This window comes from Danaus plexippus, chromosome 30, assembly GCF_018135715.1.
Source record: "Danaus plexippus chromosome 30, MEX_DaPlex, whole genome shotgun sequence".
In the NCBI taxonomy this organism is placed as follows: domain Eukaryota; kingdom Metazoa; phylum Arthropoda; class Insecta; order Lepidoptera; family Nymphalidae; genus Danaus; species Danaus plexippus.
In genome coordinates, this window is record NC_083557.1 from 772,831 (window position 1) to 793,741 (window position 20,911).

Here is a 20,911-nt window from a genome sequence, read left to right on the forward strand (position 1 = left end):
AATTTAATTTTATAAGATTAACGAAATTCGGTTGATTAGATAATGTGAGACAGACGAACATGCATTCGTATAAATGGAACAACCCCCACTATCCCGTATTGTAATAATTTTATGGACACATAAGACACTTGTTGAAACACTCACGCGTTAGTACAATGAACTATATGACTAGCGACTCTAAAGCAGAAATATATATATATATAAAGTCTTAATAACCGTATACACAACCTCCTCTTGTGTGATCAGTTAGAAATTTCACAGCAAGTAATGTAATTTTTTTTTTTAATTCCGAACTCATCTATGACTTAAAGAACATTGACCACAAAGTTTATATTTTCATCCGTAATTGAACAACAAACACACTATACATCAACACCGCGCCCACGCTTCTAATAGAAAACGGTAAAACTGACATAGTACCGTTACTTTAGTACTGGTTTTGAATTGTACCGAAAAAGGTGGCATCTGAATACGATTGCTCTATAATATAATACTTGCTTTGACCGGCTTTATTCGGCTTTACAGGGCTTTACAGTTTTTATTTGCATATATTAATTTTGTATTTATATATATATATATATATATATATATATATATATATATATAATAGTATTGTAATTATTTTAAAATATTATTCCAGTGTTATGTCAACTCTTTCCTACTAATTCATTATATAAATACATATTTTTACTACTATTTCTATTATAGAATAGAAATTAAGTGACTATCGACGTGTTTGTTACTCTTCTTCCCAAAAAGTACTCGACGATTTCGATGCAACTTTTCGTTAATATAGCTCAGACACCGGAATAACACATAGGCTGTACTATATCCATTAATTCAATGTGATTTGTGAGAACAAATCATAACCGTCGTATGTAGTGTGAAGTCGTGACAAAGACGATAGATGGCGCTGACGGTTGATGATGCTGTAAAATACATTATGAACTCAATATAGTCGACGCGGACGAAGTCACCAGCAGAATACTATTTTATGTACATATGTCTCTATATTATAGCTAGTCTCTATATTATAGCAATAGTCTGTATAGTCTGTGTTTATATAAATTGATATAATTTATTTAATGTATAATTTCCTTATAAATATTAATAATTTCCTGAGTCTCAATAAAATACTAAGGTCGCTTTAATAATCTCGCTCGGACCTTGTATCGTACCTCATGGCTCATCAGTCTTACAAACGTTCGCATTTTTTCACACTATATATTTTTATATTTAAATATTAATGAGGAAGCCTTGTACGTTATTTTAATAGGAAAAATATCTTTAATGGATACCAAACCGTCCATTTTAAGAATATATTGCATTATCTCTTTTTAATTTTAGTATTAAAATTATCGTATATATAGCTGAGTGACAGACACACATACAATCTGTCTCATATATATATATATATGTGTGTATACTTCCAGAGCGCAACCTCACAATCGAAGCACGCGGCTCGTTTTCTCCGGCTAGCCATGGCTTCCATCATGGACATCCTCAAGATAAAACCCTTCGTGGAAGTCTCTGTGGGTCAACTGCTGTGGGGATACGAAGATCCGCTCCTTAAACTGGCCAAGGACGTCGTCCCCAAAGAACAGAACCTACCGTACGACGAGTTTGGTCTCTTCTATGGGGTGAGTTAATAGATATTTATATAAAGGCAAACAGCTTACAGCACAAAAATACATTCCCTGTTAACCAACCAAAGATGCGTAAGAAAAAATGATTGGAATGTCAATCTAATTCTCGACACAGCCTCATATTCCAATGTAATAAAAATGACGGTCAAATTCACAAAATTTAATAAGGGCACGATTGTTCAGTTGAAAAAGTGACTGGAGTGCTCCAAACGCTGGGGGTTCAAATCCAGATATATCGTCCTAGCTTACAACTTCATCGTAAATGTTCTTTTATTTGAAGTTAATTTTTTTTTGTTTCAGTATTTTTCCATTCTCGTATTAAACAATTAATTTTTCCTCGATCGTTAATATGTTACAAATATATAAGTAATTGGCGTATTTTAATATTATTAAAAAGTCTTTAACAGAACCAGTTCCACACTAATCTGTTGTTGATGAACCGATCGTTAAAATTAAATCACACCAAATCTATTAACCCTTTTTTATATTTAAAGTAAAATTTGTATGATAAATTTGATGTAATACATGAACTAATACTGGGTCACGATGGCTCAGGCGAAACAGCTAATGTAATTTTACGCTTAGGAGTCGCAGATTTAACTCAGTCCATGCTATTTTTGTCCTTAAATTGATTTGATAGGCTGTTGTGTAACGAGTTTGTTTGTCTGTATGTCCTAAAGATCTTTTAAGCAACTCGATCTAAGCATAATTACGTTCTTTAGCACTGAGATAATGAAAAAATGATCAGCTCTGATCAGATCAGTGAAGCGTCGTATGTATTAGCCTTTATTCGGCAAGATGAGGTTTTAGGAGGTCTTTTTGGCGACAAAATCTTTATATATATATTTAATTATTTAGTGATTTTCATATCGAACGGTATTTCCGTAGAAAAACGGCACGTCCCCGGACCCGGTGACCATGTTCACCGGTAGCGAGGACATCAGCAAGTACGGTATAATCCAACGCTACAACCACCGCGAGCGTCTCCCGCACTGGACCACGGACGAGTGCAACAGCCTCGCCGGCTCTGATGGCTCTATATTCCCTCCCCACATCACCAGGAACGACACGCTGGCTGTCTACGACAAAGACATGTGCCGGCTTCTACCTCTGAGGTGAGACGTCATTATCATGATGATATCATTATGATCATGATAATATATTTTTTTTAATTTTTTTTTCTATGTAATTGTTATTTATGTCACGTGTTTCTGTTAGCAATTATACGCTTGTGATGAAGTGACTTAAAGAAGGTCGCTATTATAAGTAATTAATTACTTTAGCAAAGGCTGTCGCTAACATAAAGTCCAAGTTGAACTTTCATCTCATTTTCCTATATATATATGTTAAATTCTTCACTTATAATATTTTCTTAAAATCTGATACCTTTAGTCGTTTTATACTTAACACAAGTCAGAATTATCACATTACGTACGTAGCGTTTCTAGTCTCTCATTTAATAGTCTACGTTAATACTATTTGAGAACACTGAATGAAATTATTAACGCTCTGTATGTCGTGTGACGACAACAACTCGTACTAAGCTTGTTGATAAAAAAAAGCATTTAATCTATCTTAAAACCGGTGAAACTTTGAAATAATAGTAGGTGTATAAACGCGTGTCAAGTGAGACTTCACGCGACGTACAGACAATAACGACGTCTAAGTATAATTGTGTTTTATTATCGAAACAATAGATTGTATATCATGACCGGTTTATACACGAGGTGATATTTTACCTTAGCATGAGTTTACATTATTAAACTAAATACGTACGGTTTCTAGTAAGGATGTCATATTCAGTGCAAGTGGCGACATCTGGCAGTTAATTTTTCTATATTAATGAGTGCCGTCTTTGTTAACTTTGTTTGTATGTATTCTACATCACGTCCTGCGTTTCATTACGGACAGTTCAAACGTATTCCATATATAAACCATTCTGTAGCATTCATTTATTACTTAGTACTGTAAGTTTTGAGTTTGATGTGAACTAGTACTAGGGATAACGTTGAGTTATTCAACCAAACGTTGACTTTTTTATTTATGTGTTACGACATGTGTGTCTGTTAATGCGCTGAGTACAGTTAATATATTAGTACTGTATACAGTTTATGGACGATAATGCAATCATTGTTATGACTCGCTGACGATAACGTCGCATGTTAATTGAATATGAAAGAAACGCTTAAATTAATTCATAGTTAAGAAAGATGATTCGGATGCAATAGTTATATAAGTTGTGACGAAATTGACAAAATCCACACAAAAATTAATCTTCGAACCTGAGAGCGTCCATTGGGAGCATTAGATACTGGCATTGTCCAAACTGAAAGAAAATATCGAACGTTAAAATGTACCACAACGAGAGAATTCACTCAAAAACAAAATCATACCAGAATGGTCCATGAAGCTGTGTCATCCAAACTAAACAAAAACTCTAATCTTCCACAATAAAAGAACTAGCCTAAGCTACCATCCACGACTTCCCCAAAACCTGACGAATCCATCCATCCATCAGGTATCTCAAAGACGTGGAATCAGCCGCCGGCGTGGCCGGGTACCGGTTCACTCCGCCCGAGGACGTGTTCGCCGAAAACGAACACAACAAGTGTTACTGTCCCGCGGGACCCCCCTGCGCCCCCAACGGCCTGTTCAACGTGTCGCTGTGTCAATACGGTAAGGGTGTATAGCACGCGACATTACTTACAGTTTGTAAGTAATCTACTGAGGGTAGTTCGAAATTATTGGTGGACTTAGTGTTTTATATTTGTATAAAATTTTTAGTAAGAGTCTGTAAATTAAACTGATAACGAGGGTAGCTGAAGATAACGAGTTTTATGGTTTAAAAAAGTTATTTTACGTAAAATAAAATTGCAAATTATACCTTCATTGGCACTACAAGTGCAAGGCTCGCGGTAAATTGGGGCGGTTGTTCATGAGCGCGATGATTTCAGATTCTCCCGTCATGTTGTCCTTCCCTCACTTCTACTTGGCCGATGAATCATTTCGTGAAGCTGTGGAGGGGATCTCCCCACCGGATGCCGAGAAACATAGATTATATATTGATGTGCAACCGGTAAGGTTATATATATATTGTCCGAGGTACAGGCTTGATGTGTAATGTTCAGCGTCACTCCCAGTAATGTCCTACAAAATGGCTGAAGACAGTGTTTATAGTTTTCAAAGACAAGGTCATACTTAAATGTTGCCATCACAAAATAACAATGGTTCAGTGCTATAATTAATTATAATCAGTCATAGAAATATTTATAAGGACTATATTATATTATAATTAGTAAGCACAGAGGGCGCCACTTGTACTTATATATTCTTCCAGAGAAATGTATGAAGGTCTATAGCATGTGATGTTTATATGTTCCAGGAGATGGGCACAGCTATGAGAGCTCGCGCGAGGATCCAGATCAACCTGGCCGTGTCCCAGGTGTTGGACATCAAGCAGGTCGCCAACTTCCCAGACATCGTCTTCCCCATACTGTGGTTCGAGGAGGTAGTTACATACATACATACATACATAACAAACTGTAGAGCAAATATTACATGATGAAAATTAATAGCGCCCGGAGTCCTTCCGCGAGGGAGAAGCGGAAGTCGTAACGGAAAGGAAACAGGAAGCGGTGGAAGTTGATTTTTAAGTAATTTTTAGCGTTCCCCCAACACAACCTTTATTGACCTCCCTCACAAGCCACAATACGCTGGCCTCATTCCGTCCGCTCCGCCTCCCGTCTCCAGGAGCGCTGAGTGTTCTGACCTGTGCGTGTGTCTCAGGGTATAGACGAGTTGCCCGAGTCGGTGTCCTCCATGCTGCGGCTGGCGACCAAGCTGCCTCCCATAGCCAGGGCGGCGCTGGGAGGGGGGCTCACGGCGCTCGGCGCTCTACTGGTGCTGCTGGCGGTCACCTGCCTCATACGGTGAGTCGACACCTGGCACCTGGACACAGAAACACGAGTACAACATTATATGACGTGTGTTACATCAGCTCAAGGGGTTTTATATATATATATATATATATGTTTGTTTGTTTGTTTATAATCTGACTTATTTTACAATATCAATTTACCTAGTAAGTAATTTTAAAGTCATTTGACCATTTTTATTTTCAACTGACTGATAAGACGAGTCATCTTGTTGTTTAAGTTATTTATAACCGGATAAACTTATTAGTATGCAAATTAACTAGTTTTTTACCATGACCTCGTCTCCGTGGAGTTTTGAATTTTATTCAAAAAATACAAGTGTTCTCGATATTTTAATGTGAATCATCCGTCAGCGCCATCTATCGTCTGTGTCTCGACTTCACTTTACCAGCTACGTTATTGTAAGGTTTCCTCGAGTCTCAAGCTGCCTTCACTGACCTTCCTAACGAGCTGACATGTTTGCAGATCCTCTCATCGTCAGAGCACGCTCCGCCTGGAAGGTCACGCGGTGGCCAAACCTCCGCCGGCCAACAACAAAGAGAACGGCTACGAACTGAACAGAAGGTAACGCGTGCCGCGAGCGCGTTGAAGAAAAAAAAACTACCATTTAGTAGAAAATAGACAAAAAAAACTACCATACTACCAGCGCCACGCTGACAGACAAACGATTTGGTTATATTTAGTCTAAGTTCGGGAACTGTAAGTCTCTGTTTATTTATCTGTAGCGCGTCTTAACCACCTCTTAATGTTTTAAGTCTTCTGTTATGTGATATTTTGATTTCGAACAAATTTCTACGTTGACAGTTTTTTGTATATAATTTCAATGTATTTTTTTTTTTGGGGTCAGCCATTTTTGTTTTCATCGGCTCGGGGTTGCCATCAACGAAATGTATAAATACCAACTAGTCTGTATCCGTCCTTAGGTTTTAGGTGTACTTTTTTTTTTACCTAATTTCTTAGTCTCATAACTATTGGAGCGGTTATCGTTAGTCATATTTATATTTATATCAATACATTTTCCAATCATTCTGGTAGCTGATGTCGAGACTCGCATCTTATTGACATTTCAATGAAACATAGTTTAAAAGATTATTTTTTTTATCATATTAAATGAGGTTCAACAACGACTTTGTTTTTAATGGCAACACCGTGTTTTAATTTTCAAGATATTTTTTTTTTAAACACTCTTATATGTTTTCTGTTTGTATGAATGTTGGTGGTAGATAAATTATATGTAACGGTGTTGCCATTAGTTTTGCTCAAATTCTGGACTTTATTTAGACGTAATGTATGTGAATGTTTAAAATTGTAAATAAATGAATAAAGGTGTAAGTTATAATGTTGCTATTTTATTTGCTGGTCATTAATAGCTTAATAGTCTTAAATAGCGGCGTGCACACCATAGATGCAAATAAGCACTTCATACCCTACCCACATAACAACTAAACCTATATTGTTTAGTTCTTACTTACAGACTTTTAATCGTACATTACGAAATACAAATGCTTACAGACATTTAAAATGACATTTGTTTCACGATTTGTTAAAAACGCCATCTATCAACGTAAAAACGAATCATCGGCCGCTGCTAACTGCTAGCGCCGCTATGCAGCCAGAGCGGCGCTAGGCACAACTACTCAGTGCTTGTTTTCCATACAAAAATTCTCAAGGACGATCTACAAATCTCGTGTTGTATGAGAAAGTGTTTGCATGTGTGTGATTAAAAACCTATACATGTGTTGTATTTGAGAGGCACTGCTTCCTTTTTTTCGTTTAAAGTGTCGTAGAAAGTCCGTTAATTGTCAAATGACACGGGACTCTCTGATTGGTCGGTAAACTGTTCCTATATATTTTTTTCGCCATTTTGTTATTATTGAATATTGTCATTTGTCTTTCTAAGCGCAACTCGCAAGTGAATAAGTTTTAAATAGCTAATTAGTAAAGAGTGAATTAATTTATTAACGAATTATGGAAAATAATAGCTAGTGATGTGTGTAGAACGAAATTAAATACGAGTAAATTTTCAATTGTCGTTTGATAATAAAATAAAGATAGTTAAAAAGGGAAGGTGTGTGGTCAGTTGAGAGTGAACTAAGAGAAAGGTAAAGTTATTCGTTATAATAAAAAGTATTATGATAGTTTTAATCAGCTAGCAGGTTGTGTACACACAAATAAGTTAATTTGTTTCCCTGTTTGTTGTTGTCATATAATAATAATAAGACAACCAATTCGGGTTTCGTCGCGGAAGATCTCGTGAAGATGCTGTTGCTTTCCTATCGTCACACGTGACGAGACATCTAGATAAAGCACATAAATGTCTCACAATATTCTCAGACCTCAAAAAAGCTTTCGATACCGTTTCTGCTGCAATTTTGAAGCGTTAGTTACAAAATTGCTTCATTCGCGGCTCTGCGCTTAACATCTTTAAAGATTACCTCCATAACAGACAACAAAAGGTCAAGGTCTGTGAACTTATAGTTACGATACTGATGTCACTTATGGTGTACCCCAAGGTAGTGTGCTAGGTCCCACATTATTCTTAATTTATAATAGCGACCTCTGCAACTTAAAATTCGACAGTGCTGAAATTGTTTCTGATCCTGATGATACAGCTATTATATCTTCCGGTAGTGCCCTGTGGAAACGGTCTCATAAATTCTCATAACTGATAGATTCTTATAGACATCTGTATCAGAAAATTTAAATTCTGATACCCAGTTAGCTGTTTTGTATCAGAATTTATAAGACTTTTTCCACAAGGTTATTGGAACGAAGTGAAAGAGAGCCGAACGTGGTATGGCAGATATAAGTAATTGGCTATGTATTAATTTGTTAACTCTTAATTCAGCTAAATAGAAATAAATATGTTTTAGTTTGTCAAATCGCACGCAACCTCCTGAGCATTTTAGTATAACTATACACAGCTGCGGTAAGGTAGATGGCAACTGTAACCGTCCCACACTTAATAAAATATCAAATACTAAATATCGTGGGTTATCTTAGATCAGAGAGTTTCCTGGTACCCTCACATCAACTATATCACTGATAGACTAACAAGACTGACTTGGATCTTTAGTTCATAAGACGTGTTGTGCCGAGAAATAATACTCAAAATGATTGTCATAATAAACTTCTTAATGATATCTATGTTGCTCAATATATTTTGTCATATTGTCTCAATGTTTGGGGCGGCGTGTGTGAAACCAAGTTGAATCAATTGGAATGAGCTCAACGTTCATTGATAAAATGTGTGAATTTTAAAAGGAAGAGATTTTCTACTGAAACTATTTATACCCTTTCTAAGTTACTAACTGTTAGAAAAAATTATATTCGGTATAGAGCATTGAAATTACATAAAACAATGTCAATTGGTCCTATTACGTTGCTAAAAAGAAGGACTGATTTGGCGCTACACGTCCCACAAACCAGACAGCATTTGCGAGCACACGACTTGACGAACGACCAGTTCAGCTATATAACGAAATAAATAATTCAATAAAAATTACTAAAATTATATATTTTCAATGTAAATGTGAGATAGCAAAATTTCTACGTCCATTAAAGTATGAGGAGACAGAAATACTTTTAAATTTATAGACATCAACTTCGCACACACAAACACGCGCGCGCACACAAATGTAATGTAAGCTCGTAATATTTAAGAATGTCTGAGAGAGTTGTAAATGAGGTAATATCAGCTACTAGTGAGGAAAGGTACAATAATCAGTTATAGTATTGAAAAAAAACATCCCTAGCCTTTAGTTACATGTTAAGTTTGTTGGAATGTGAATCATCAGTTAAAACATAGATACATAGTGAAACAATGAGATACTTTCAGCCTGGGATTTGTCTGATGAAGATTCAGTAATATAATGTATTTCTTTCGAATAGAACTAGTATTGAAATTTGAAATAATCATCATCAGCGTGTCGGCGCCCACTGCCGAGCAAACGCCTCGATATTGTAATTTGTCATATAATTATTTACTACCAATTCTTAAATAATAAATATGTTGTATAGTTAGTGTTGTTCCCAATAGATGGCGCTGTAACCTTTAGGCTAAAAGAAAATGCAGAATAAATGACCTCTTACTGACTACCCCCAGTGGTATTAAGTTTATAATCGCGATATAAAATGATTTACTTATAGAGAGCAATAAATTTAGGTAAATACAGATTCTTAATATTCTTAAGAGACTATATTAATATTACTTTACTCACATATAACAACTGACTTTTTATGACGAGTAATTAAAACAGTACAACTTCTTCGTAAATCACTTGTTTTATTGCCAATTCTTGCAAAATAATGTATAATAACATATGTACAAACATGCTCTTTATGTAACCCCCCCTCTCCTCGCCGCTCCCCCCCCCCTCCCGTCCTCGATACATGACACACTCCAGACTTCGCCCTCCGCCAACTCATCCCTTAGTCAATAAACCTCGTCTTTATTCTTGATATAAAAGCAACAAAAAATTTATAACCTTAAAACATCTTCATCATCGTAAGTCCTTTCAGACTCGTCGTGATCTTCACGTATCAGTGATTCGTATACATGATGACTTTCAGGGGAAGATAGTTGCAGTGGTGTCCCCTTGCCTTGTGCACCAGCACCTTTTGAGGCTATTTAGATCCTAAGGCTTGCTGTAGCCTGTTCCAGCCAGTGGTGTCTAAATACTCTTAGAAAGTGCATATGACTCGGAAAAGATCACATTGGTGCTTGCCAGGTTTCGAACCCGCGCCCTCACGTGTGAGAGACGGGCCTTTAACCTCCAGGCCACCACGACTTAAACCTTAAATACTCTTGAACATATAATGAAAATTTAAGATTTTTTCATTTTATGGAGCTATAAGGTTCACATGAAGGTCTCTGGAATAAGTTCGTGTGTAATTAATGTCATCTTTCTGAGTGGTTCAGAGACCCCCTGGGGTGTTTTAGCTGAACAAGAAATTTAAGTTAAAAAGATTAACCCGAGTTCCACTATTCATATAGTGTGATACTGAAGAAAAAATGTGGGCAATACTAAGAAAACCATTAAGTGTTATTTGCAAAAATAAATTAAAAACTACGAGATCCATTGTTATAAATTTTTTTTTTTGGGAACCAAGAAAATTTTAAGCATGGTCTGATTCACACGCTGACATTTTTCGATATAAAATCAATTATATAATAATAATAATAAAAATAAAACAACTACACAGATATCCTTAATTTATGTATTTAAGAATATTTTATCAAATCATGAACACAAAAATCCCGTATTTTCAGAGTCAAATAAATATGAAAAAAAAAAAAAAATCATTTTTTGTTACTGACAGAAAAAAGTCTAACGCGAAGATAATGACAGAAAATTAATTTAAATACATCTCATTGGAAAAAAAATTTGTTAAACAGTTTAAAAATACATTTTTCATGTTTTGCCAAAACCTTTCGTGTATACAGATGTAGAAAATTACCTCAAAAAAAACAAAGTTAATCTTCGCCCGCGACTTCGTCCGCGATGTATTTATTATCTGTATCAATAAAACCTTTTTTCCGTCCCCGTCCTGACCCACAAGCACAAGTGTTATTATTTAATCTATTTTCTTGTGTAATATTCACTATTTACTATCTAAGGACTTTAATTCTATTCGTAAAAATCTATTTATATTAATAAAAAAAAAAAATATCAAAGCTGCTGCTGGACTCCAGTGCTGTTGATGGTCGGTGACCCTTGACCTCAAAAATGAGGTTAAATGTCACATAATAATATATGAATCGAGAGAACTTGGGTCAGTGCACAGATTATATACTTTCAATACTTTTTAAGTAATGTCTTATTGATATAGATAATAAAATATATAAGGAAGAGGCGCAAATACTAGTTTCCACATCCAGCCAGGGCCGTACATAAGTAAGTAAGATCATAATCAATATTTGCTAAAACTAAACAAGAAATCCCTCGCTAAGTTTTCTTCCCGCCTGTGTTTTTGCTCCGCTTGCTCGGGACGCTGTTCTGCTGTTGTGTGTTTCTTTTGACTGGACCGATTTTGATCTGCTTGTTGGACTTCGGTAGTATCTTTATCGGGAGCGAGAACTGTTTGTTCAGCACCACATTGCTTCTGCCGCCCTCCACCAGGTTATCTTTGAGCAGCACCAGTCCCTTGTTGGCGCTGCTCTGGTAGGAGACCACCTTCACCACGGGCAATGTCTTGTATATAGTCGTCTTCGCTCTTTTCCTCGGCTCCAACACTTCTCTGTCCTTCGCATCTATCCTGCTGTTCGATTTCATCGGTTTCGGTCTATTAAATTTGATGTACGCCGCGTTTTCGGCCGGCGCGGGCCCGCTGTCGGCACGCGCTAGCTGTTCGTGGCCGGTCTCCTTGTTCTCACAGTCTACTGGCTTAACGGGGTATTTTTTTTCAGGTTTCTTGTAAACTTTGACGGATTCCCTGACGTGTGTCAGGTCGAAGCCGCCGCTGTTGTTCTTGAGGAGCATGTAGGAGCTGAAATCCTCCAACTTCCTTCCGCCCAAATATTTGATGGAGGTCAATTTGTTCGCTATCAACATGGAGAGCTCGTGGAAGTTGAACTCGTTTAGGAGGTCATTGACACTGCTGCCGTAACTGTTCACTATTGACGGATCCGCGCCGTTCTCCACCAGACATTCTATGGTCTTCATGAATTTCTCGTTTATCTTAGATTTGTTTTCGCTGTCTGAAATTTTGATATAAAATACAAGTTATCAATATGTTTTGTGAGGGAGGGCACTGGGGCTACAAAATCAATGTCAAGCCTTACCCCATCCTTAAAGCGGCTACGGATTGGACTATAATGATGGATACGTGTGAGAAACAATACAAAATCCCCGAGGATATTGGTGCGTCGGCCTCCAGACCAGACATATTTATGTTACGGTTACGGTTACGGTTCCTTGGGAAACCAACATCCCCAAAGACCATGCCATCAAGGTCAACAAGTATTACGAGCTCACTAACGACCTCACATGGCAAATGTACTATAAAATATGTACGTTCCTTCAGTTCTACGATCATTTAGAACATTTAAGGATGTTACAAGAATTATCTTATAAAAACGTTAATAATACTGAGCGGTAAATACGAACAAGCGTTGGTTTTTAGACAGAAAATAAAATAAGTCAAGTAACAAATTAAGTTTATAGATCTTTTTGGATAAAATGATAGTGCGAGAGAGAGAGAGAGAGATGCGCGGCGTCCGAACGCATACGGACAGTCAATTGTGACTTTTAAGTAATGTTAATAAAAGATAGTCTTAAAGAAACATTTAAAAATCCTCATAAAAATCTATTTCCACCGCTTCCTGTTTTCTTTCCGTTACGAAGTTTCCCTTCTTCCTCGCGGGATGACTCCGAGCGCTATTAATTTTTTTCTGTCTGTCCGTTCGTTCCGTGTTATCTCCAAAAGATTTTTTTATACAACTATAATTACATAAAGCTGTGTTCTCACTCATCGCTTCCCCGCATGCTTCGGTGACAGCCAAATATAAGGCTGTGTTGCCACAGGTCGGCATCGCCATGTTGACGGTGTAAGGCGCCGCGCGCACTAGGCGGTTGACGCACGCGTGGTTGCCCGCCTTACTCGCCAGCATGAGCGGGGTGTAACCTTAGAAAAATAAATAATAGTTTAAAAAAACTAAAAACCACGCTTTTTATAAAAAAAAGAAATTTTATTAAAAAAAAAAGCGTGGGGTGCATGGTGTCAATAGTTATAAATATATTATTGACAGATACGAGTAGAGTGATTATCATTGCGATAATATCTTTAAAAGCACCCACGCTTTTTTTTAAATAAAATTTCTTTTTTTATAAAAAGCGTGTTTTTTAGTTTTTTTAAACTATTATTTATTTCTTACTTTTTAGTTTGGTTTATTTATAAAATCTTGTTTTTTTTTTATTTGAATTAAGTTTCTTACCTTATCGACTATAGTTGAAAATTATATAAATTAACAAAAATCATTTTTTGCAAATTGAAAAATGGAATAATTTTATCAAATCAGTGTATTGTCATCGGTCCTCGATAAATCTACAAAGTTTGAACGAAATCTGGCCAATTAAAGTGGGTCAAAATATCGCCCAAAGAAGTCGGTTACAAACATACAAACAAACATACAGGTGAAGTTAATAAAAGCGAGTTAATAAAAAGCTAATAATATTGCAAGTGATAAAATTAAGCCTCGAATTATTCAAAGTGAAGAAAAATAACAATAATAAAAATAATCTATTATATGTTTGAATAACAAAATATATATTTTAAGAGACATTTTTATTTATATATAATAAAATGTGTGTAATTCTTATGTATGTCTGTCTGTGTGTATACCTTGTTCGTCACAGAGAACACTTATTTTGTTGACGAGGTATTCAGCGAGCACCTCGTCTGGCTTCTCATCGAAGTCATCTTCCCACAGATCTTCATTTTCCTTTAGTATGAACCTGGAAAATAATTTAATATGTTGTGTGTCTGTCTGTCTGTTTATATGAAGCGGAATAAATGTATCTCTTAACGGAATATCTATTGAGATTTAGTTGCTAGCTAGACGTTCAGTTTAGTCGCCAGCCGTCTCATATAACGAAGTAATGCATGGAAAACGTTCAACTGTCCGTTTTTAGTTAAGACTTATAGTAAGATTATAAAATTATTTAATTAAAAGTTCACAGAGTGGGCAGGAGACAAGACAAGTTCGTGAAGCTCCGGAGTAGATATTCACCTTGCTCTAGTCCTACAATGTTCCAGGACTGCATTCGTGTGATGTTCATCCCTCTCAGCCGCTAGATGGAGCGCTGTTTTCGCTTCATCATCAGTTAGTAACACATCTGCACCGTAACGTAGTAGCATCTCAGTGCATTTGTGCGACGAATCGGCTAAAGCCATTTGAAGCGCTGTCTGGATTCATAACATGTATAGCTTTAGAGCTTAGACCTTAGCACGATACAAAACTATCAGCATCAAAATAGTTTTAACGACTACCCGCTACAATATATGTGAATAGCGTGACAGGAACGTGTTAGGCATAAAATCGTTTGTATTGATAGTATGAGACTATGCCCGTTAGATTGTTCCGTCACTGATCAGTCTGTAGTATAGTAAAGAACATCGTGTTGTATGCCGGTCAAGACACGCTCCTAGCACGGTCACAGTTGCATACATTGCGGAGGGTAGACTCAGTAAAGTGTGAAGCTACGAACATTTATCAAATTGTTTATAACAGCCGCAGTTCCAGCCGCGAGTCTATCATAAAAAGATAGTTCTATTGATATTTGTCAAGCCGTTTTTATTCCAGACGGAACTGTTCCTTTATTTTTTACTTTTCTTAACAAGTATGTAAGTCAATTGAAAACCCTTTATGGGTTGTCACTTTGACGGAACTAATTAATGACATTTGACATATTCTATACATTATGTACTACAATTTAATTAGTAAATAATAGGAGAAAAACATATTTCTCATAATTGTATTAACAAAATAATTGTATTAGAAATAACTTTAGAATTAATTTATACATATATTTTATTTCTTAGACATGGCAATCTGGGTGAAATGATATGATTAAGTTTTGTATGGCAAAAAAATCTAGAGTTTAGGTGGAAAATTAAAAATATATTTTTATATTATTTAGCATAGAAAACGTGTACAAAATAATATTTCAATAATGTTTATATCTGATTGGTTTCTTATGTGTGTTTCAAAGTTGCTGATGACAGCTACATCGTCCATTTTGTTTGGTGTGTGAAAAAAAACAACGTCACTGGATCCGTACGTGATCATCCTAATATTATAATAATATTTAAATATAATATCTTATCAAAACAAAGATAAACTGAATGTTAAAAATATAGCAAATAAAGATGGCCGCCTACAAAACATACTCATTCGTTATCTGTGATCTCCAAAAAAAAATTAAATCTGTTCAAGTAAATAGAAAATGAAGACGCGTGTAATAAATTATGCTTGACAAAAAAAAATAAGACTGAAAATATCATACCGCAGTAATAAATTAAACCTTTCATTTACCCATTCAAATCCATTTACTCATTCATATTCATTCATCGTATCGCGTCGGAGGTAATATTCTCTCCAGTTACAAAACACACAATTCAAAACGTGAACCATTTTCTATATCTCTCATAAAATTTAAAACAACATATTTATATATATATATATATATATATGATATCTTAACATAAAACAGTTTTTCTCATATAACAACTCGATTTCATTATCATATCTTTAACAATAATTACGTATCTCTAATATCTACGTTTCGTTTCCTTTACAGCGGCCGTGATCACGGACTGACGAGATAAGTGTCACTTATCGTTGAAACGTAATTTAAAATATATAATAAAAATGGGTTGTACACGTGAAAAACGTAGTTACGTTTTAAATTTGTACTAACAAAAATTTTTGCGACTTAAATTAGAAAAATCAGTTCAATTTATAAATTAAATTTTAAACTTTGGTAGCATAAAACGCTCCCGCCTCCGCTTCCGCTGGTCTAAGCACTCACCATATTCCCAGCTGGTATGTCGAGGGAGTGCTGGTGGCTTGTCAGCACAACACATTGTCTCCTCAACAGATCCACGTCATTGTTGAGAACGGCCCAATGAAGGGGTCTAAATATAAGACAAAATCCTATATGTTTTTGTACCTCAAATATCGTTACCCACCAAAACTGTTTGTAATGGGATAGCGGGTTATCTCACATGACAGGGACATACAGACAAGATAATTTGCAAACGAATAAAATTATTATATATATATTATTTACATCCTAAATAAAAATATTTTCATCCAAAAATACATAATGCATCTTTATATATAGGTAAGTACTGAGCTGATTATGATGAAATTTTGCTCGCAGATTGTCATAACACTAGGACAAGGTATAAGAAAATTAATCTTATAGTACAATTATATTAATGACATGAAGAAACTGAAGTGATTTATATGCATATGCATAAGATTGTTTACTTCTCCATTTAAGTTCAATTGCCTTAAATACGTCTTTCGAATTAATTTTACATACAAGTATAACAAACTATATTACGTTAAAATGCTATTAGTTGAGGAGAAATTTAACAAAGTTAGCCTAATTACTTAAAACTTTATTTCCTTCAATGATAGAAATTTATGATTTTAGTCTTCAGTAACTGAGGAAATGTTCCGAGTTTATTAACAATTTTCCAGTTTGTTAACTAAGTTGTGAAATGTAATAAAAACATATATACATATATGTATACACATATATATATATATACATTTATACATATATATATATATATATATATATATATATATAGTAATAATGAAACTGTCATAAAATCATTTATACTCACAAATTATCATCTTCATCCCGTTCTAAGCACATCTTGAAGTCTATGAATGCTTGGTGCCACAGCAGCTTTCCTCGTTGTACAGGACTAAGATCTTTCAATATCTCTGGTGTAGCCAGATGCAAGTTATCGGGGTTCCCCGGAAGTAGTAATTCCGTTCCGTCCATTAATCGTATCATGCGGTGACTTACTTGGGTAGTGTGATTCTCTATATAGTTCAGTAGCCTGTTAGTGTTGTCCACTATGCTGGGTATATGGCCGCTATTCAAAGACAAATTACCTAAACTTATGTCCGATATGTTACTGTCCTCGTTGACTATGTGTTTTAGTTCGGGGAATTCTGGATTATTATCACTGTTTTCCACTGTCTTACTTAAGTTCCTACACTCGATTTTGATATCTGTATCCTTGATAACGTCTATCTTCTTGGCTACGTCTTCGTTGGAGCTGGTTTCCATCAAATGATCCGTGATAACATATGGGCTCACTTTTTTCCGTTTGTTCCTCTGTGTTTTCCTCTTCATGAACACATCCCTGCTAGATTCTACAGTCTGAGAAGCTGTGGATGACGTCTCTTTCACTTTAGACGATGATAAGAGAGACAGAATGCCCTGCACTCTGGTTTCTAAACTTATAATAGAACATAAAGCACCGAACACGGTATCATAGTTTGTTTGACCGACAACTTTGACTATAGCATCGGATGTTAGTCTAACACTGACCGAATTCTCGACGTATGTCGCAATAGTTTGACTCGTGTTGTTGAGCACATTCAATTTATTTACCAAAACCAAGTTAGGGTATTTCCCCTTGAGGAAATCGTCGCCCGTCGACCGATATATTTCATCCTCCTTTATTAACAAATGAGGCGCGTTCTTGACACAACGTAACAAGAAATCGTAATTACCACGAGACGTGTTTATTTTTAACGCGTTCTTCTTTATTAATATAGGTGATACTTTATGTAACTTGGGGATTTTAGTTTCAGCCATATTTTTATAGTTCTATAGATATATTATTGAGTAATGAGTACCGATAAAAAAGTCACATATATACAAATTATAATAAAACTAAACAACAAACGATGGACGAACATATTAGATAAATGTTCAAGCAACAATTTGGGGCATCCCCATTCCGCACACATATTCCATGTGTCAAGTGAGTTTGACAAATAAAGAATAGACATGTATAATGTGTTCGACTTATCGATAAATATAGAGTAAAGATGTGAACATGGTAATTTTAAAATCGATGCCGAAAGTGTACTGAACTGCAGAAACATATTTAGAGCCCAAACAACAATAATTCCTGACACTATTATTTAATTTATATTATACTTGTATTTAAAGAGTTGCATATGTAATTGCAACTGTGAAATTAAGAAATAACTTCCTATTTTGTGCGACGGTGTTTTAACATATAATAACGTCATTAAAAAATATTAATCTTTACCAGAATAAATGAATGTTTTATCTCATTAAACTCTTTGAAAATTATCTGAAATGGCATAAATTGTGAAGTATGTTTAAGTAAAACTATATTACCTAACATTAAATTATGGAAATTTTTCTTCTGTTTTTTTTTATATAAAAATAAATATGAAATGTATTATAAATTAAAGAATTGCAAATTTTATTTTTAATTTTTATTATCTTTGCAAATTTAATTTTTTTTTACAGATCTAATAGCGATTCTAAAACTAAAAAAAACGAATATATAACTGCTTTTCAAAATTGATATTTTATTTTAAAATCGATATCGATATTTAATGACCAATCCATAGTGACAACGAAAACATTGCCAGTATTATTAATAAATATAAGGTAATATACTTTTTCTATACGAATAAAATTTAAAAAAGAAATTGATTTAAAGCATTTCTAAAAATATTTCAATTTAGAATAATATGAAAGTATCACAAAGAAAAAACACCATAAATGGCGCTTTCGTAAGAATTGTTCTCTAATTTACTTATACTGAAATTATGCAAACGTTTAAAATAAAATAAAAATGTAAATCAATCCAACTCTATTTAAAAATATTGTTGTTTCTCTAAAATTGAGCCAAATATATATACAATATTTTTTAAAACAGAAGAACGAAAAAAAAATAACAAAAGATAAAAACTATTTTCATGACATATGCCATAATTGGCATAAGCACATAAAAAAAAACTAACCAAAATAATAAAAAATAAATGAACGCCTTTATTCAATTCGACGAACTCCTTCGTGTTTTCTACAAACATTACTCAATTTTATAATTCGTCCAACAAATAACTGTGTAACTTATTAATGTCCACCGTCTTCTTTAAACTTATAATAGAGATTTAAGTCAAATTAATAAATTTATAATACTAGTTGTAATGGAAAAGTTTTCCTATTTACAGTTATTTTATAAAAAAAGATAAAAAAAAATTAAGGTAGAAATTTCTCCACACTTATATACATTTGGTTACCAAGAATTTTTTTTTATATATATTTATTATATATATGCACTGTTATGTATGGGTATATGAATGTTTTTTGTATTTTATTAAATTTCCAGTTTCGTAAAATTTTTAAATTATTAAATTTACCTTTACACTGACAGAGCCGACACTTACACACTTTTGAAATATTTTAATACTTTAATTTACTAATTGATTCGTTTTTTGAAAGTAAAATTTCTTTCACAATGCTTGTTTAAGAAAATCCAATTCACACTAACTAAAAAATTCACTTTGTCAGCTATGTTTCAAAATCTCAGGTTTCATATCAGGTGATTTCCCTAACATAAAGACGAGCAATATACATATATAATATAAAAATAATATTATATATATAAGAAATATTCTATATATTACACTAAATATTAATTAAGTTAATTGATATTACGTTCCGGAATAATTGAATTTTATGAGAAGTAAAAGAAAAGGCTGAATTTATTTGACAGTTAAAAATATTTAAAGCTTAGTTAAAAAGAAAAAAGAATTTTTGCAAGGTTTACAGTTATACGCATTCTTTAAATTTAATCTTAATTTACTAGCTAATGAAACTTTGCGTAGACAGTTTGCTTAAAAACGCTTTATTTGAGAACACTGATGTTGTTAAACTGACTGTGTATGAAAAAGAAACGTTATTTGACAGATGCAGATTTTAAAATATTCTCTCTATCCGGGGAATCTCAGAGTCTTAGAAAGATGAATTTCGCATTTTTTTTTATTTGATTGTCATATTTCACTGTCGAGTTATAGAACAGCTGAAAAAATTGCTGTTATTGTGACCAATGTATATCTAATTTATGTTTGTTTCTCTACAGTAAATAAACAAAGCTTTTTTTTTGTATTATAAAAGTATTAAAATATTTTAAGAACTACTGCAATGTACTTTTGCTTATAACACAGAAGTCATACTAGATTTATCCAGACTCAAGATTTGAGATAAATCCATCCTATAGAGCATAGGTAATTATATAAACCTCAAAGATTCTTCAATAGATTTACCTTATTTTTACTAATTATTTTAACAACAGGAGAAGAAACCTCTCAGGTTTCAATGGATTCACCGTGCAGGTGCGGGGTCCATCGTTGCAGAGAGGCGCTTCAACAGTGCCTGCTACTTGCGACCCACGAGTAGGTTTAATAGGCCTTATCTAACGCGCGTTCTCGGTCACCACCGTCCAAGCTCCTCTCCCTGCCTAACCATATTTAAAAAGAACCTACTAGGGCTGCCTTCGAAGTACGTTCCAAGAATGAATTGATGTTAGTTGTGGACCGGCCCAAGTCTTTTAGTAGGTTGTAGGTTGCTGTTACATTCAGTTAATCATAATGTCCGGTTAATTTTTCTTAACAGCCATTAACTTCCTAGTTTCGAGGTTTAAAATGTATATTATTCTTAATGTACAATAATGTACAGATAAAAAATAGTATCATGAATCTTCATCGTTGTAGTCATGGGTTTATTTCATGTTATGAGTTTACCTCGCTTT

The 20,911-nt window shown here is 34.4% G+C and overlaps 2 protein-coding genes across 5 annotated transcripts in view; one reads left to right on the forward strand and one right to left on the reverse strand.

Moving 5' to 3' along the window:
• The window catches only part of LOC116776633 (scavenger receptor class B member 1), a 50,168-nt gene extending 43,248 nt beyond the window's left edge, over positions 1 to 6,920 (forward strand). For both annotated transcript variants that reach the window (XM_061525582.1, XM_061525583.1), the window contains 7 exons: positions 1,434 to 1,640; positions 2,535 to 2,761; positions 4,165 to 4,322; positions 4,601 to 4,722; positions 5,029 to 5,154; positions 5,433 to 5,575; positions 6,047 to 6,920. In XM_061525582.1, the coding sequence (XP_061381566.1) occupies positions 1,434 to 1,640; positions 2,535 to 2,761; positions 4,165 to 4,322; positions 4,601 to 4,722; positions 5,029 to 5,154; positions 5,433 to 5,575; positions 6,047 to 6,149 (1,086 nt within the window). In that variant the 3' untranslated portion in view covers positions 6,150 to 6,920. The remainder of the gene's footprint in view (positions 1 to 1,433; positions 1,641 to 2,534; positions 2,762 to 4,164; positions 4,323 to 4,600; positions 4,723 to 5,028; positions 5,155 to 5,432; positions 5,576 to 6,046) is intronic.
• A 3,867-nt stretch (positions 6,921 to 10,787) lies between these two features.
• Positions 10,788 to 19,659, reverse strand: LOC116776607 (uncharacterized). Of its 3 annotated transcripts, XM_061525581.1 has the most exons (7): positions 19,521 to 19,659; positions 16,943 to 17,498; positions 16,114 to 16,219; positions 14,313 to 14,488; positions 13,925 to 14,037; positions 13,034 to 13,207; positions 10,788 to 12,281 (listed from the first exon to the last, which is right to left on the reverse strand). In XM_061525581.1, the coding sequence occupies exons 2-7, from the start codon at positions 17,461 to 17,463 to the stop codon at positions 11,530 to 11,532; spliced, it is 1,842 nt and encodes a 613-aa protein (XP_061381565.1). In that variant the 5' UTR covers positions 17,464 to 17,498; positions 19,521 to 19,659; the 3' UTR covers positions 10,788 to 11,529. The 3 variants fall into 3 exon arrangements, with proteins under 3 accessions (XP_061381565.1, XP_061381564.1, XP_032525730.2); XM_061525580.1 differs by lacking the exon at positions 19,521 to 19,659 and having other exon boundaries at positions 16,943 to 18,139; XM_032669839.2 differs by lacking the exon at positions 19,521 to 19,659 and having other exon boundaries at positions 13,052 to 13,207; positions 16,943 to 18,121.
• Positions 19,660 to 20,911: the final 1,252 nt, after the last annotated feature.

Excerpts from the sequence above, each read along its gene's own strand:
- LOC116776607 (XM_061525580.1), bottom strand. The coding sequence starts at position 17,931 with ATGGCTGAAACTAAAATCCCCAAGTTACATAAAGTATCACCTATATTA. Across the intron at positions 14,489-16,113 it reads ACATACCAGCTGGGAATATG|ACAGCGCTTCAAATGGCTTT; the intron begins GTGAGTGCTTAG and ends TTATGAATCCAG. Across the intron at positions 14,038-14,312 it reads CATTGTAGGACTAGAGCAAG|GTTCATACTAAAGGAAAATG; the intron begins GTGAATATCTAC and ends ATTATTTTCCAG.